This window comes from Gavia stellata, chromosome 11 (genome assembly GCF_030936135.1).
Source record: "Gavia stellata isolate bGavSte3 chromosome 11, bGavSte3.hap2, whole genome shotgun sequence".
Lineage (NCBI taxonomy): Eukaryota > Metazoa > Chordata > Aves > Gaviiformes > Gaviidae > Gavia > Gavia stellata.
Window position 1 is genome coordinate 18,527,765 of NC_082604.1, and position 16,395 is coordinate 18,544,159.

Below are 16,395 nucleotides of genomic sequence, written 5' to 3' on the forward strand. Positions count from 1 at the left end.
CCCTCCCCAGGCAGGGCCCACCACCCCCAGGCCCAAGGCCTTCGGCCGGGCTCTGCAGGCACCGCGCACAGGCTGCAGGACACCTCCCACAGCGGAAGCGCGGGTACACGTAAAAACGGTCGCCCAGGGCCGGGGGGACAGACTGTGGGCGAGGTACCCAGGGCGGGCCGCGGGGAGGACCTCAGGGCGCTGAGGAGACGGCGAGGGGCAGCCGCGAGGGGAGAAGACGGGGCCCTGCCGCGCGCGCCTCTGCTAGCGGCGGGCTGATTGGCTGCGGGCCGTGGGGGCGGGACGCGGAGAGGGGTGGTAGAACGGCGCTGCGGCTGCCGGTGCAGCAGTTGGGCCCCGGCGCGGCGAGCGGAGGGGCGGCGGGTGAGCAGCGGCGCGCGAGAGCTGGGTCGCGAGCGCCGGCGGTTGGGCGGGTGGGGGAGTCGACCGCCGCCCTGAGGCGACGCGGCCGACGCGCGGCAGAGAGGGCGGGCGTGGGGGCTGCACGGGCCGCACCGGCGGCGCTGCAGCTGCGGCAGCCCCGGTTGGCGGGTGGGCGGGCGCGCACGCACGTGGCCGCGGCAGAGGCTGCCATGGCCGCCTGACCTTGAAGGTGGGTAGGGCCCCGCTGCGGGGGCAGCCCTGCGGCTCGGGCGAGGATGCGGCTGCAGGCCCGGGCGGAGGGGAGACGTGCCCTCGGCCGGCGGAGTATCGCCCGGCCCGCTTATCTGGCGGCCCGCAGCCGGGCCCTGCCCGCGATACCGGGGCCGCCCAGCCCCTCGCTGGAGGCTACTCCTATGCTTCCCCCCCACTTCACCTTATTTTTGAGGGATTAGGGGTTGTTTGCCGCCTTCCGGGCTGCTTCGTGGGAGGAGGGAAGGTCCCTTCCCCGTCAGGCGGCCGGAGCGCGGGCTCTCCCCGCGGCCTGGTGGGGAGGGGGTTTGGGCCGTGAGGGGTGACTGCTGCGGAGCAGCCCTGGTGGGCTCGGGGGGCCCTGCGTTCCCGGGCGGCTGGGGAGCATCCCTGCCGGGTGCCGTGCGTGCGGGCCCTTTGCGCTTCCCTGACTTTTCCCCTGGGTTAGCTGGTGTGGCTTTTGGGAGACCTTTCATACACACGCCTTGTTGTGCCCTGCCTGCCAGGTGGGAGTCTGGGCCTCAGATTGTCACTTGGAAAAGGCTTGTCAAAGCTGCCAGGGATTTGTCTTCATGTACTCTTGCCCTAAACAAAAGGTGAAATGAGTGGATGGCCACTATTAACCATTGATCTCCAAATAAAACCTGCTTATATTGCAGAGCTCCCAGATGTGAAACTAATCCTTGTGCACCTGAAAACCATTTCAAAGCCATTTCCCTGCAGTGCTGCTTAAGGGCATACTCAGGTCGCATGCTCCCAACCTAAATTCCTGTACCAACCCAAGCTGTCTAGTCACTAACTGAAAAAGGTTTTTCAAGCATCTTTTCAGGAATAAATGCTGAAGTAAATCAGTTACAATTTACCTTTCAGCTAAGCTTGCTGTCTAGGGAAATCCAAACTATCAAGGTTACTGAAATGGTTTTGGAGAGTTGGCTATTATTTTGGCTCTTGGCTATTCTGGGAGACTGTTCAAAACTGAAATTGCCTTTATAAAGAATATAGCCATCTAGAAGGGACCTTGCAATTGAAAGTGTTTTGGCAAGGTAGGAGTTTATGCTGCTTTACCTTACAGCATTGTGCTGCGTCTGGCTACCAAGCAGACTCTTGCCTTCATCCTGTCATTGAGACAGACCCCAGGAACCTTAGATACGCAGTGTCCGTTGTCACAGTTGAGTAAGTGCCTCTTGCCAGCACTCCCTGAGTGGAGGTGGCCCTACCATTAGTAAGACCCTTGGCTGAAATTAGCCGTTTGAGACTATTCCTCATTCATACACACACACATGCCCCACCCCGCATCCCTGGAGTTCAATAGAGTCGGTTTGTTCATCAGAACTTATATTTGCAGTGGAAGTATATGAACTTCTAGGTTGCATTCAAGGTTGATGTAGGTTTGCTAACATTGTGACTTGCATAGAAGCGTGCACATAAAATCCATGGGCAAGCTTTGCACTAGTGGCAGTGCCTGATCTTGGATGTCTTATGTAGTGGCAGGGGAAAAGCCTGACTTGACTTGTGTTCTGAACTTCTAGGGCTTTGATCAAGTTGGTGGGCGCTCCTCCAGAAGGCAATGGACCATGCCAGAGCAGCAATCTCTAACTTGGTAAGATACAGTCCCCCTGTGCTATTTGTCTCTTGGTGGGCTGACGATACTGCAGAAGAAACGGTGTCCATGTCAGTATCAGAGAAGATCATGAATCCACAGCAGCGTTAGGTGCTACTTTGTGGGTTGTGAGCCAAATGTTGCTGTAGCTAGCTGGCCATGATAAGAAGGTGGCTTAAGCGGTTCAGTGCTGGTGGGGTTATCGTTAACTGCTAGGATGTCTTGGGTCTTTCAGGAAGCTGATAAGGGGTGGGGGGGGGGTGGGGGGAGAACCTTGAACAATGTTCCAGGAGGAAGTGCTGCTGAGGAAGCTGATTAAATGCCTATCAGGACAATCAACATGTGTTCTATTATGTTACTTTGGAGTTAGGAATTCAACCACAAGTCCAGCCTTTGAATGCGACCTGTGCTTTGAAATAAACATGCAGGAGGAGGTAGCTCTGAGCTTGCTCAGCCAAGCCCGCCGGTCCTAGAGAGCTTGGGTTGTGAAATGACCCTAGGCTAGGACTGCGAATGTGATGGTTTGGTCTCTGAACAAGGATGGAGGATATGTGGGGTTGAGGCATGTCCTCTGCAAAGTGTGAGGGAAGCAAAACTATCAAGCAGCTGAGCAGGGAGACTGCTAGGATAGATGATGGTATTGCCCTTTCTGAAATGTGAGCAGCCAGCCACTTCGTTGCAGGTAGCTTGGGCCAGAATGGAACTGCAGATCTGAAATTACATTGGTTTAGTTTTGACCAACCAAGCTGATGTCTGGTCTCTTCACCTCTAGCTGTTGACTTGTAGTTTGAGAGTAAGCTGAGAACTGTGGATGAGCTGCTGAAATTGTAACAGGGCTTGGGTGCTTGCCACCAGCTGTTTCTCCAGTACAGTGGAGAGGGTCTGCAGGACTGTTGCTCCCAAAACTATTCCTCTGGCCTTTTAGCTCATCTCCTGCCTATCCCCAGCAAAACCATGGCTGCAGGCAAGTTCAGTGCCTCTAATGGAAGCTGAGTGGTTCTGCTCAGTGCCTGGGTATGCCTGGAATTGAGTTTAACTGTCTATTAATCTGAGCGACTGCCTTGTGCATGGGCTGCTGTTCTGTGGGTGGTTGGACTGTGCATTGCAGCTGTTTAGAAAAGTGGGCTCAGCACTGGAAGCTGCTCTGCTTGGGCACTGATAAACACCTGTTGAATGGTTCCAGTCACTGGTGGATGTGGGAGGTGTATCCTTAGCTTTCATGTTAGCTGAGATAGCAGGATTCCCATGGGTCATCTCTCTTCAGCCTAGCTGCTTTATATTACTCATCAAGAGGAGCTTGGGGTAGTTTAATACAAGATTATCTAGATACTGGATGAGAGTATTTATGTCAAAATGAATGCGGCTCAAAGGCACAATCATGGAGGGGTTGCCTTCCCTTTCCTCTGTCCTGATCAAAGTTCCCTTCTGTGTGAGTTGCACATTTTCAGGTCAGATCAGTGCACTCCTAATCAAGACCAGGAGTTTCTGCTTCAGTCAGCCTGTGCTGTGGGGGTCACATGGGAAATGCCGATGCCATTGGTTGTGTCATATCTGTAACAGACTCCAAGCTAGACTCTGACCAGTGTGGCTCTGAACTTGTGCAGGGCAAACAGATGCCAAATAGACTCTGGAGACCCTGAGTGGGTCTGGGTCTAACTGTCTGTTCAAAGCAGCCAGCCTGACTTACTGACAGCCAAATGCTTGGGCTGCGCTGGAGCAGTTTCAGATGAACAAGCTGTATTTGGTTTGGAGCACAGGTGCAGCTGACTGCACGGACTGTAGGCTGGTGTAGCAAACTCTTCCATCACATGACTGTCTTTCCACACAGTTTGGTGGCGAGCCAATGTCCTACACGCGCTTCAGCATTGCCCGGCAGACGGATGGAGACAACAGCCATGTGGAGATGAAGCTGTCTGCTGATGATGAGGAAGGAGGAGAAATTGGGAGACCAGAGCACTTGCATGCCAGCATGCCTCCTCCACGGAGGAGTGGCAAGAACCTCTGCTTCCTAGTCATCGCAGCTGTCCTCCTCCTTTTGATTGGTAAGGAAGGGTGGGAGGCAACTGCATGAAGTGGACTCTAGTATTGAGTATATCTGAGGCTGTTAACATTTGAATCTGTATTGTTTCAGGAGATAATTAAAGAGCCCAGATCCAGGCTGCAGCCTCTTGTCACTAACTCAAAGTATGTCTAGCTCAGACATGATACAGAATTGGCACAAAGAAGTGTGAAGTTTGACAGTGGAACTGTCACTTAGCTAAAGGGCAAACTGGTCCATGTGGCAAGTGTACTGGTTTTCCCTCGATTAACTCTTAACACTTCTGTGGAGATGTGGGACAACATATCACTAAAGCCTTTGGTGCTTGTCTCTCAAGGGTTTTAACACTGCCACTGACCTAAAGTAAGCATTCTCCTTCCCAAGTGGTGCTGGAGGGACTCTGCCAAGCATGAGATCAGATTTACAGTGTACCTTAAAACACGCCAGCTCAGGCAAAATGTCAGGCTGCATATTCCTGTCTGTCCTTAGGTATGCCAGCTTGTCAAAAATGGTGTGAGAGCAGAGCTGCATCTTAACCCTGAAGCTGCTTTGAATGCATTTGTATGGTATGCGGCTGGTTTAGTAACCTTCCTGCAGCACAAAGAAATACCTGTTCTGTCCATAGGGTTTCTGATTGGCTACTTGAGTTACCGTGGACGAATGCAGAAGGCTAGCAGGTGTCTGGATGGAAGTGGCAAGTGTGAGATGACTCCTACCGCATCTTACTTAGCGGATGATGATGAAACTGAGGAAGAAGAGGTTCCTGGACCACCTGTCTTCTACTGGCCTAAGCTCAGAGACCTGTTGTCAGATAAGCTGTCAGCCAGACATCTTGAGGATAGGTTGAGGTAACAGTTCTGGAAAGCTTAGCTACAGCTATGAAAGAGGCACAGCCTGTGAGCAGAACTCAAGCTCCTTTGGAGAACAAGGGCCTTAAAGATGTTTTGGGGTGGCATGTGGTTAAACATGGGCTTAAAAGGCCCATCTAACTTGGGTTTGCAGGCTGGAGCATTGCAGTGCAACCTGGTGCTGTAGCCTAAGCTATACTTCTGTTACCTACAGGCAAAGAGCAAATAAGTACTCTTTTGAAGCTGGCCAGAGTGAAGATGAGAGCATTGCCAGCTACATTCATGAGCAGTTCACCAGCTTCCTCTTGGATGAAGTGTGGAATGATGAGCACTACATTAAGCTGCAGGTTAAAGGCAGGTACGTTAATGAAGAAATGCAGATCTCTTCCTTACAGCATGGGTATCTGTAGTCTTGAGCAAACGTGATTTCTGCTGAAAGCAGTGCTAAGATTGTGAGCCAGTTACTTCTTTCCAAAGAAGGTCTCAATCTAGCCAAGCAATAGCTGCTCCTCTCTCTTCTCAGGCTTTCTAAATCCGTAGGGTCTTGTAGCAGCCTTCTGGATTTTTCCTGGGGCAGCTGTTTCCTTAAAGCATGCTTAGGAAGTGGAGAGAAAACCAATGAGTGAAAACTCAGCTGAAGGGCAGATTCCTTGTGTCTAAAACTGCTAGCACAGGCAACTCTGTCTTGTCACCCAGATAGGTGTTGCAGTCCTGGCACTGGCTCTTATAGTAGCCCAGGAGGGTATCAACAGGCATTGTGTTGATAGCTCATACCCTCATGGCTTACTTGCCCCTTCATGTCAGGGAGAAATGCTCCTCTTAGAGTGCTTAGCTCCTCTTAGGAGGGGACTAAGACTTGAAAGCACACATTCTTTCTGCTATGTATCTTAGAAATTTGCCTTTGTTAATGTATCTGAACAACCCCAGAGATTCTTGCACAGAAGTACTGGGATGAGACTGCCTGTTTCAGGCTCTGCAGTGACTTGATCAGAATTTCTAGAGCATAGACAAATGTGGGAGCTAGTTAAATATGGAGTGTATGTATGAAAGAACATAACACTGTCTCTTTACATTTAACAGTAGCAACAACAAAGTGTCTATTCTGGAAGGTGGTAAAGAAGAGGAACTGGAGAGTCCCGATGCATATGTGGCATACAGCAAGAGTGGCTCAGTTGTTGTAAGTGACTCCAAGAAGATCCTGGAAATGTGCTTGCACACTTACCAGGTGGCAACATCCAAAATATGTTCCTTCAAGATACAGAGTGTATAAAGCCCTCCACAGTTAGAGAACTGGAGGGGGTGGTAGGGAGAGTGGGGTGATGTGTGGGCCCACATAGTTTTATTACTTCAGCAAAATGCAGAAGTAACTTTTTAAACTTCTCTGCTGGGATCCAGACAGGAACCTTGACAGAAGTGCTGCTCCAACAGGCATGTTGCATGTAATCAGAGTTTACATTTCTGAGCTTGAACTTCCTACTGTTAACGGGAGTCACTGTTACTGTGATTTTGTAGGCTGTTTCAAGTATCTTACTGACATAGGACTGCTGCATTTATAACCAGTGTTTCTGTTCCAGGGCAAACCAGTCTATGTGAACTATGGACTTAAAGCTGATTTTCAGAAGATACAGAAGCTGGGTGTTTCACTGAATGAAACTATAATCATCTTCAGAGCTGGAAAAATAACCCTTGCTGAGAAGGTAAGCAGTCTGTACCTGAAAGCCTGGCCAAACTTGGCAGCAGTAAGCTATGCTTCCTCTTCTTGAAAAGACACCTCTGCCTCAGTTCAGGTCTCTAGAACTCATGTATGTAGACTTGTCTCTGCAGGTCTAGTCTTGCTGGTTTGCACTAAGCCTCCACGTGCAGTCTGGACACCAAGACTGAACAGAGCTGGTTACCGTTCATGGTGGCATTCTTCTTGGCCTCTGGCAGTCTTGCTGGGACAGCCAAGCATCTGGAGTGATGGAGCTGGGGGGCTAGAGGGTGCAGAGCTGGTTGGTATTGCTAGATGCAGCAATAAGGCTGCTAGAAGCAGAACAGCCTTGCCTTCAGAACACTTCTTGCTGCTGCAGCCAGATACTTTCAAAGCTTGGCTGCAGTGTCTCACTTGGGCCCTTGCCAACTGTCCACTTGGACCAAGTGAAGGTGCTGATACTGCATGCCCAGTCAGCTGCCTTGCATGTTGCCGTAACGTTCCCTTTATAGTGAGTAGAACCGCATAGCCAAGCAGCCTAAAGGATCCAAGTCCTTCTGTACATAAGCCTGTTCTAGGTCTGACCCAGAGCTGCCCCTCAGATGGGTGCTCCTGGAGAGTCTGGGGCATAGGACTCTTTCCAGTCAGACTCTGCCTGTCTGCATGCATCAAACAGGCAAAGCTGAAAAGCATTTCAGCAAGGCATGCTCACTGGTTCTCCAATCCCCTTCCCACTTTTCAGACCGGTGTCTAGCCTTGCAAGAGTGTTTGTACTGGTGGCATATTGGAGGCAGCTGGGTTGCAAGTATATTAAACAGGCCACTTTGCCGCCATTTTCCATGTGAAGATGAGCCTCCAGTGACTGCTTATCTTGTCTTGAGACTAACCTAATCTTGGGAAAACAGATGGAGCATAATCAAAATTAAATAACATCTTTCTTCTAAGCTGCTCTGAAGAGCAAGTGTGAGCTGAGGGAATCATAGGGTGAGACACTAACCGTGGAGTGCCCCAACTGTTCAAAAGGGTGTTAGGCACACTCTGCCTAGAGTAGGACTGAGCTGCTAGTATTCACCTTCTTTGTGTATGTATCACTGTCAGTAGCTGTTAAAATCTGTTGTGGAGTTGGGCATTGAGGAGCACAACCCTTCACACCTTTACTCCACGTACTTGCTTTAACTCCCCTTGCTTGCAGTGCAGTTAATGTTCCTCTTTGCTTCAGGTTGCAAATGCCAAAGAGGCAGGAGCGGTTGGTGCCCTGATGTACCTGGACCCCTACGATTACAGGAATACAGATGCGCTTGTCCCCTTTGGACATGTGAGTATGCACCTGGCTCCCCTGTTTGTTCTTGTGAACCTTTCTCACTGTGGACTGCAGGCTGCAGCAGTCCTGCAGGCCTCTGGCTCAGCAGTGCTTCATGCCCTTGTGTAGATGAAGTGTTGGGCTCCTCTGAGACTTGAAGACTCCTCTTTCTTTTCACAGGCCCACCTTGGAACTGGAGACCCTTTCACCCCAGGCTTCCCTTCTTTCAACCACACCCAGTTCCCACCAGTGGAATCGTCTGGACTACCTCGCATTGCTGTTCAGACTATCTCTAGCCAAGCAGTAGGCAAGCTGTTCAGGTAACTGTTTCTCCTGGCTTGCAGACTAGGCTGTTGTGGCCCTCTTGCAGGGGTGAGGATGGTGTTGAGGTGCTGTGAGCCCAGGGAGCTCTCTGCTGGTCTCTGCTGTGTATCGCAGGGAGCACTTACTGGAACTGGCTGGAGAAATGTCACTTGTGTCTGTGTCTTGCATCTTAAAGACTGAACTTAATCTACTCTTGGATTCCTCTTGGCCTCTGCATCCTATCTCTCCCTGCATGATTAGTGGTACAGGACTGCGAGTTATTTCCTGAGCAGGCCCTGAACAAGGCTGCACCTGCAGTTGCAGGCTTGGTTTTTTTCACAGGATAACTAAATGAGGTCAGAGCTGGATAATGAGTTCAAAGGATCTCTTTTTTTTCCCTCAGCAAAATGGATAGAGAAGAATGCCTTCAGGAGTGGAAAGGTGGAGTCATGGGATGTAAGGTGACACTGAGCAGCACGAGCAACATGACAGTGAAACTGAGCGTGAACAACGTTATGGTAGACAGGAGGATTCTGAACATCTTTGGTGCTATCAAGGGGTTTGAAGAACCAGGTAACAGCAACTGCCTTGTGGCTGAGTCTTGAGGGGAACCCTTCCTCTTCTGTGATCATCAGAACATAATGGCTACTCCCAGACAGAGACAGCCACTTCCTCAGCAGAACCAAGACCCTTTCCTAAGGGTCAAGGAAAAAAGCTGAACTGCACTGCTAGGGAAAGGCTAAATGAAAGCAAGCAGTGTGCCACGTTCAGGGGTCAGACTCCATACTCTGTTCCTAGTACAGAAACTCAAAGCTGCTTTTCTGATAAATAGTGTTTGTAGCCTGATGCTTGCAGCTTAGATCTTGATGTCTCCTTTATAGATCGGTATGTTGTGATCGGAGCCCAGAGAGACTCCTGGGGCCCAGGAGTGGCCAAGGCTGGCGTTGGAACTGCCATGTTGTTGGAACTTGCCCGTGTGATCTCAGACATAGTGAAAAATGGTAAATATTTGTGTACAAAGGCATGGGGGTGGGAGGTGATGCAGGTTTAGCTCTATGAGCGTTAACATTGGAGCGCCCAGTTGCAGAATAATCCTTTGGGAAGGCATAAGGAATCTGACAAAGCTTCCTGAGAAGCTATTACTTGTCCAACATAGACAACTTGTCTGCAGTGAGCACTCGCTTCCAAGGGACTGCGTGCTTCTATCTGGTATAGCTTGAATGCAAGAATGTCCTTGGATAACACACAATGCAAACCTTAAACTTGAGCTGTCTATTGGACAGCCAGGCCTGAAGGTGGGAAAACACTGAAGTGGCTGAGCAGTTGGAGCAGTGGGAGCTGCATGGTGGTGCTTAGTGTGAGTGCTCTTGTCTCCAGGGTTAATTTTGGGCTCAGACAGAAAAGGGGGGGAATGCAGACAGCATGGTTTTCGTACATAGCTCTGCAGCATGGCGGGGGGCAGGGTACAGCATCCATGAAACCATTAGAGTGCACGTTTGTCTGCAGCAGTCAGGATGCTTCAGCTCTGTCTGAGGAGCAGGCAGTTCGTCAACACAGGCCCTCAATGCTAATCTACATCTCCATGGGGGAAGGGCAGACATCTCAGTGTCTCTCTCTCTCTCTGCAGATGGCTACAAACCAAGGCGCAGTATCATCTTCGCTAGCTGGAGTGCAGGAGAGTACGGAGCTGTGGGTGCTACTGAATGGCTGGAGGTACTGCTTCTTTGATAGACTTCTGCGTGGTGACTGCGCAGTTGTGATTTCCTGTGGATTAAACATCCTGGTGTTGTACTGCTACTGCTTATCTTAAAATGCTTGTTTTGTTCTAGGGGTACTCTGCCACACTGCATGCCAAAGCCTTCACTTACATTAACTTGGATGCTGCAGTCCTAGGTAACCTGCTACTCTTAAATTTCTTGAAACTGAGTGGGACCAGAATAGCTTGACAGACATCCCTTAACCTCCAGGAATGGGGGCTGTGCCAGAGGTTGATGCTGGGTGTTTGGCTGAAGACTGGCATGCCTCCATTTATTCTCCTGTTGCCACTGAAGCTGGGAGGTTGCTGCAGCCTGAGCCAGAAGGAGGCAGCTCTGCTAAGTCCCATAGACTGTCCTGTGTCTCTTGAAGTTCCTTTGGCAACAAGCTGTAGATCAGTTGTTGCTCAGTCACAAGGCTGAGCAGCTCTAGCAGTAGTGGCTAATTGTGCCAGTACATCAAACAGCCTTTCTTTTTTGCAGGCTTCAACGACATGAAGATTTCTGCTAGCCCATTGCTCTACACGCTGCTGGAGAGAACTATGAAGGGGGTGAGTTGAAGGGTCTTGGGCTGGTCAAGGTGACTGTGGTTTTAAGGAGGAACTGAAAACAGCCAGAGCTGTGCTGGGTCACTTTCCCCAGCTGGCAACTTCTGAGGAGAAAGCCCCATTTAGGAGAAAGGGCTGAGATACTCTGGAGGGCCCTGTCTGAAGTCAGATGGGCTCTGTGAATTGCAGTTCACGTATGCGGAATCTAAAATCAGCGAATGCCACAGTTCGATGGGAGGTGAATGCCTGTCTGGCATGAACCATGCCTGTGTGGAGAAAGGTCAGGGGAGCACACCTGACTCTGGCATCTGCACAGCAATGCAAGCTCTGGGATGGACCTGGAAGCCCAAGCAGAGGTCAGAACAAGTGCACTGACTTGTCATCTCTGTGCAGGTGAAGGACCCAACAAGGGATTCGGGAAGCCTGTATGACAGAGTTGGCTCTGACTGGGTAAAAACAGTGTAAGTATTGTTATCCTGCTGTTTAGGAAAGCAAATCTCCATAAAGGAACAAACTAAGTGGCTTCTGCTCTGTGTGCTGCAGTGTCATACTACTGCCTGGGGTGGGCTTTGCCTGATCCCATTGCAGCAGGCAAGCATGAACAGTACAACACTAGCTGTGCTTAGTGCTGCCCCAAGCTACCTGTAGGCAGCCCAGACACCTTTTTGTAGGGCAAGAACAGCCTTGTACAAAGACCGGTGACCAGAAATGGATGAACAGCCCTCGGCATTTGGCCAGGACTCCTTGCCAAAAGCAGTCTTGTCTAGACAGGGTAGTCCAGTTGGCTCAGAGCTCCAACTCTAGGGCTTGTAGCTTTTCTTCTGGGATGTCCAAACCAGTTGGTAGCTACTCAATACTTGTTTTTTGCAGTGTTCCCCTTGGTCTGGATAACGCAGCGTTCCCTTTCCTGGCCTACTCGGGGATCCCGGTGGTTTCCTTTGGTTTCTGCAATGTAAGTATTGTCTGCCTGCCTGGTGTACTCATTCCATGGAAAGTGCTGTAAGGATATCTGCTCTCCAGGATGGCAGAGCACAAGGTGCTGTCCCAAGCTCATTGTCCATGCAGGAACCTCTCTGGGAGAGGAGATGCAGTGCCTAGACCTGGTGGCAGTACTCGCTGTGGAGGCTGCTCCTGAGGCATGGTTGGCCTATGGTCTCTGTTCCACAGTCCTGAACCCTTGGTTTTTTTTTGTTGGGAGAGGGTGCACTTGCTCTTCTGGAGGCTCAGCTGTCAATAATTCAGAAGCTAAAAGCACTAAATATATGTCAGGTTGTTGCTGCTTCAGTGGAAGACTGTGCTGGTCAGCAAGCTGGTCAGCAAGCAAAGCACATTGGGGAAGCTGTACTGTTGGCCAGAGCAGGTATTGACTCAGACTGTTGAGGTCTGCTGCTGCAGCTTGGGGCTGGCAAAAACCGCATCAGCCAAGCAGCCTGCTCTGTTACTGCAGGCATGCAGCTGGGAGCCTTTCTGATAACAGCCGCCTCTGCTTATGAATGCTTGGATTTTGTCAGACTTGTTCCACAAAAAACCTTGAGTTATCCTGCTAGGAAGTGTTGGAGGGTGCTGCCAGGACGTACCATACTGGGTGCTGGGGTTTGCCCACCTGTGCTTCTGCAGTGAACTCTGAGGAGGGGAGGAAAGGTTTATATGTCTTTGGGTCTAACAAACTAGCAGAGCATCCTGCTGATTGCTGGAGACTGTGAGGGATAATACGCAGGAGCTCCATTCCCTTCCCCTGTGCTTTGAAGTTTTGCCACTCAAGTCTCACTCCTTAGCAGCACAGGGAGATGGAATGTGGTGGAAGTAGCAAACAAACTGTAGTGGTAAGTAAAAAATCCTAGCTGGAGAAGCACTCTTGCCTAACTTCAGTGCCTTCTTTCTTGTAGAAGGATATGGAATATCCCTTCTTGGACACTACTCAGGACACTGTGGAGAACCTGAAGATGACTGACAAGTTGTATGCTCTTATGCGTGCTGCTGCAGAAGTTGCTGGACAAATAGCTCTCAGGCTGACCCATGATCATGAGCTCTTCCTGGACTTTGAGAGATACGGTGAAGAACTGCTAGCGTTCCAGGAGAAGATCTTGCCCTACGATCGGGATGTGAGGGTGAGAAAGGCTCAAAGTGTACTGAATCCCTGTAGACTGTTATGGGGCCATGTGCTCTGCTGCTATTGGATACAACAGGGTGGACATCTTCCTCCTTTGGGCATGAAAGCGTAGCAAGATGTGACCTGAATCAATGTACCTTATAGAGCAGTGCAGGCAGAGTAGCTGTGGCAGACGAGTTTAGCTAATATGGCTGTGGTAAGCTCTTGAGGAAACGAATGTGGATGGTTTCATGTCTGGTTATCATTCACAGCATGGTGCAGCTTTGCATCTCATTTGCACCTCTGCTGAAAGCCTGCAAGAAACTGTGGGTGGGGAGAGACATCACTGAGCTCAGTGACCTCAGAAGAGCCTGCCAGGAACTTGCTCTGCTACTTGGTTAAACTGGGGAAAAAAAAAAAAACCCAACACTTTCTTTTGGTAAGAGAGCAGCAAAAGAAGAAAATCAGGTTTGCTAACAGCTCTTCTCTCCCAGGCACTGGGGCTGACCTTGAACTGGCTGTTTTTTGCCCGTGGTGACTTCCAGCGAGCTACAGATGCACTGAGAAGAGACATCGCGAACAGTGACAGGGAAAACAAGATAGTCCGCAGAGCCCTGAATGACAGGATCATGAAGGTGGGTATTTACAACTGGTTTTTCTTTCTTCACGAAGGAAGAATGTGCTGGCTGGGATGGGCCTCTTCCTGAGGAGCTGTGGGCACTGTGCAGACTGGTATCTCTTCCGCTTGCTTAGTGTCAATGTGATTGACTTCTGTGCTTGCTGTCGGGAGAGGGTCTGGCCCTTGCAGAGCTGCTGCGGTAAAGGGCTGGGTGGGAAGGGAGCTTGGTGAGATTGGGAGCTTGTGATGGGGCAGATTAGGAAAGGAAAATCTTGGGAGGTGAGAGTATAACCCTAAATTTGCACTTCTACTACAGGTGGAGTATGACTTCCTTTCCCCCTACCTCTCACCAAAAGATGCTCCCTTTCGCCACATCTTCTTCGGCAAAGGCTCCCACACCCTGCAGAGTTTGCTGGAGAACCTGCAGCTGCTGAGAACCAGCAAGGACAGCGTGGATGTGAACATGCTGAAAGAGCAGCTGGCCCTGGCGACCTGGACCATTAAAGGGGCTGCCAATGCCTTAGGGGGTGATATCTGGGATACAGACAACGAATTCTAGACACGGCAAACACCTGTTTAAGGTACAGGATTAGGGAAACCCACTCCCTAACATGGCATTATTTTTCTGTAGATTTTTCTGGCAACAAATCTTTTTTGACCAAAGTTGAGCATAAAATTTTGAATCTCACCTTGACAAATTCACAGGAGGCAATTTTAAAGCAGGTACTAAGATTACAATGAAATCTCCTCTGACCACAGTCCAAACAGGTCACGTACAGCTGCTTGTGGGGCTTGCTCTCCAGCGTACTTGAGAACTAACAGCTCAGGTGACTCCTGAACCGGTACCTTGAGTGGGGAGGTACCTCATCTATTTAGGGTTTTAATTGTTGGCCCCCTAAACCTAGTGACAAAGTAGGGAATGGATTCCTCTAATGCTTGTAATGAGGATCCCTTCTCTGGCAGGGAGCTGCAGAGACCAACCTGTAGTTCAAAAATAAAACAACATAGTAATAGCCCGCAAGTGCTGGATTATCGGCAAGCTCTGAAGTGCCCGGCCTGCCTTACTCAACAGCAGGGTCCCAATGACGTCTTGGAGGCTTGCTTCTGCTGAGGCAGGTCTCGATACCCAGGGAAAATGACCCAAAGACTATCTAATGCCCCTTTTATATCCTTAGCTGGCACCTCAGCGAGTCCTGCAGCATTGAGAAATGGCTCTAGACTGGCACTTCAGACCTTGCTGCTCTGGGGCCTTTTGTGAAATCAAGTCTCTTGCTGGCCAAACCCTGTTTGATGCCATTTTGCAGGATGGCTCTTGTTTGGCATTGAGATATTTATTTGTTTATTTATTTATCAGTGACAGCGTTCACTATAAATGGTGTGTTTTTTTTATAGAAGATAATTATCGGAAGCAGTGCCTTCCATAATTATGACAGTTATACTGTCGTTTTTGAATAAAGCAGCATCTGCTATTACAATCAAACATGATACTGGAACTTTGCATTTAAAATAACCTAAACAGGCCCCTCGAAAAAAAGTTTTTGAAAACTAGCAGTTAAGCTTTCTGTGGCAAAAACACCCCTCTGGAAGAAACTTGAAGGTGTAAACCTGGTAGCAAGTCTCCCGGTTGCACTCCAAAATGATCCCTGAAATGCTGAAAACCTGGGTGGGAAATGCTAGAAATTTGGCTTCCCTTCTGGGCTTTGGAATCCCTCTTTTCTGGACACTGTGTGCTTGCGTGGGGAGCACAGCTTCCTTCCTGGCCCTGGCCCTAGCTCCACCTGCGGCAACACACACAAACTTCTTGTACCTCAGATGAGGCATTGGCCCAATTTTTAAATGGCAGCTTCCTGCAAACTTCCAGTACCTTATGTATCATGAAACCTAACTGACATTATCGGGGGCAGTGTCTTCCATAATGTGTAAAGAACAAGGTAGTTTTTGCCTACCACAGTGTTATATCGGAGGCAGTGACCTCCATATGTTGCACTATGGGTGTACGTAATTATCGGGGACAGTGTTTCCCATAATTGTTCTATGCTTATCATGCAATGTCATCTGCGAAGCTTGATGGTTAGTATCTAACATGGATCAATTTCCTGCAGTCCTATTTTTTCACTCTCCTGTGGTGATGCAGATACAAACTTCGGTCTGTTAATGTACTTCCCTAGACTCTACCGTAGGCTGAACTGTTTCAAATAGCTGTGCTGTCTTGAAGTGGCTTCCTGCCTCCAGTCACTGGACTGGTGCTTGAATGTTTAGTGGAAACTAGGCTAGTTAGACTGTGTGCTCTGTGATTTAGTAAACTTCCTTCAAATCAGTTACAAAGACTTGGAGAATTAAAGGTGAATGTAGGCCTTGGGGCTGACTACTGTCTGGAGGGCTCTGGTCACCGCTCTAGATGGGTGTGCATACTGCTTAGAGGCTGGCCTGCTTTGGAACTGGGGTGATGCTGGTGTGTGTGCGCTTGGGAAGCTGCTTGCTCCCCAGGTCTCACTGGAAACTCCAGTCTTGCCTCCTGCGTGTTGTATGGAGGCGGGGGGGGGGGGGGGGGGGGGGGGGAATCAGTGGCACCTTTCTCATGGTGCCCCTCTGCTCCCTGACCTGAAGCTGAACACTGCTGCTGTGTGACACCTGCTAAACTGTGCTGTCTGTTCCCAAAAAGCAGCTGGCTGGCTGTCACCAGCCCTGTACTCTGCAAACAGTTTGATCTGGTGTTTAAACCCAAACCGCGTGAGTGACCTGAGCCCCGGCAGTAGTCCTTGAGGGAAAGAACCCTGTTCAGCTGGAGCAGAGACCTGGGCCTCCTCAAGGAACAGGCAAGGACACGCCCCCAGCCTAGTTCTGAGCTCAGTGCTCACCAACTTGGAGGGCTGGATTTTCATCTGGCTCTCTAGAAGCCTGATGCCCAGGCTTGTGCAACTCCTTGCTCTTCCTTAACTACCCTGCTGTCTGAGGCATGTATGCAGCCCTGTCTGTGTTACTGTT

At 50.0% G+C, this 16,395-nt stretch overlaps 1 protein-coding gene across 1 annotated transcript; it reads left to right on the forward strand.

Annotated features, from left to right (window-relative positions):
* Positions 1-335: 335 nt before the first annotated feature.
* On the forward strand, positions 336-15,955 carry TFRC (transferrin receptor). Its single transcript, XM_059822514.1, has 19 exons — positions 336-372; positions 2,151-2,221; positions 4,050-4,263; positions 4,885-5,107; positions 5,322-5,465; positions 6,188-6,284; positions 6,682-6,804; positions 8,017-8,112; positions 8,278-8,417; positions 8,804-8,973; positions 9,282-9,401; positions 10,028-10,113; positions 10,230-10,293; positions 10,638-10,705; positions 11,096-11,163; positions 11,573-11,654; positions 12,589-12,810; positions 13,286-13,426; positions 13,727-15,955. The coding sequence occupies exons 2-19, from the start codon at positions 2,189-2,191 to the stop codon at positions 13,967-13,969; spliced, it is 2,334 nt and encodes a 777-aa protein (XP_059678497.1). The 5' UTR covers positions 336-372; positions 2,151-2,188; the 3' UTR covers positions 13,970-15,955.
* Positions 15,956-16,395: the final 440 nt, after the last annotated feature.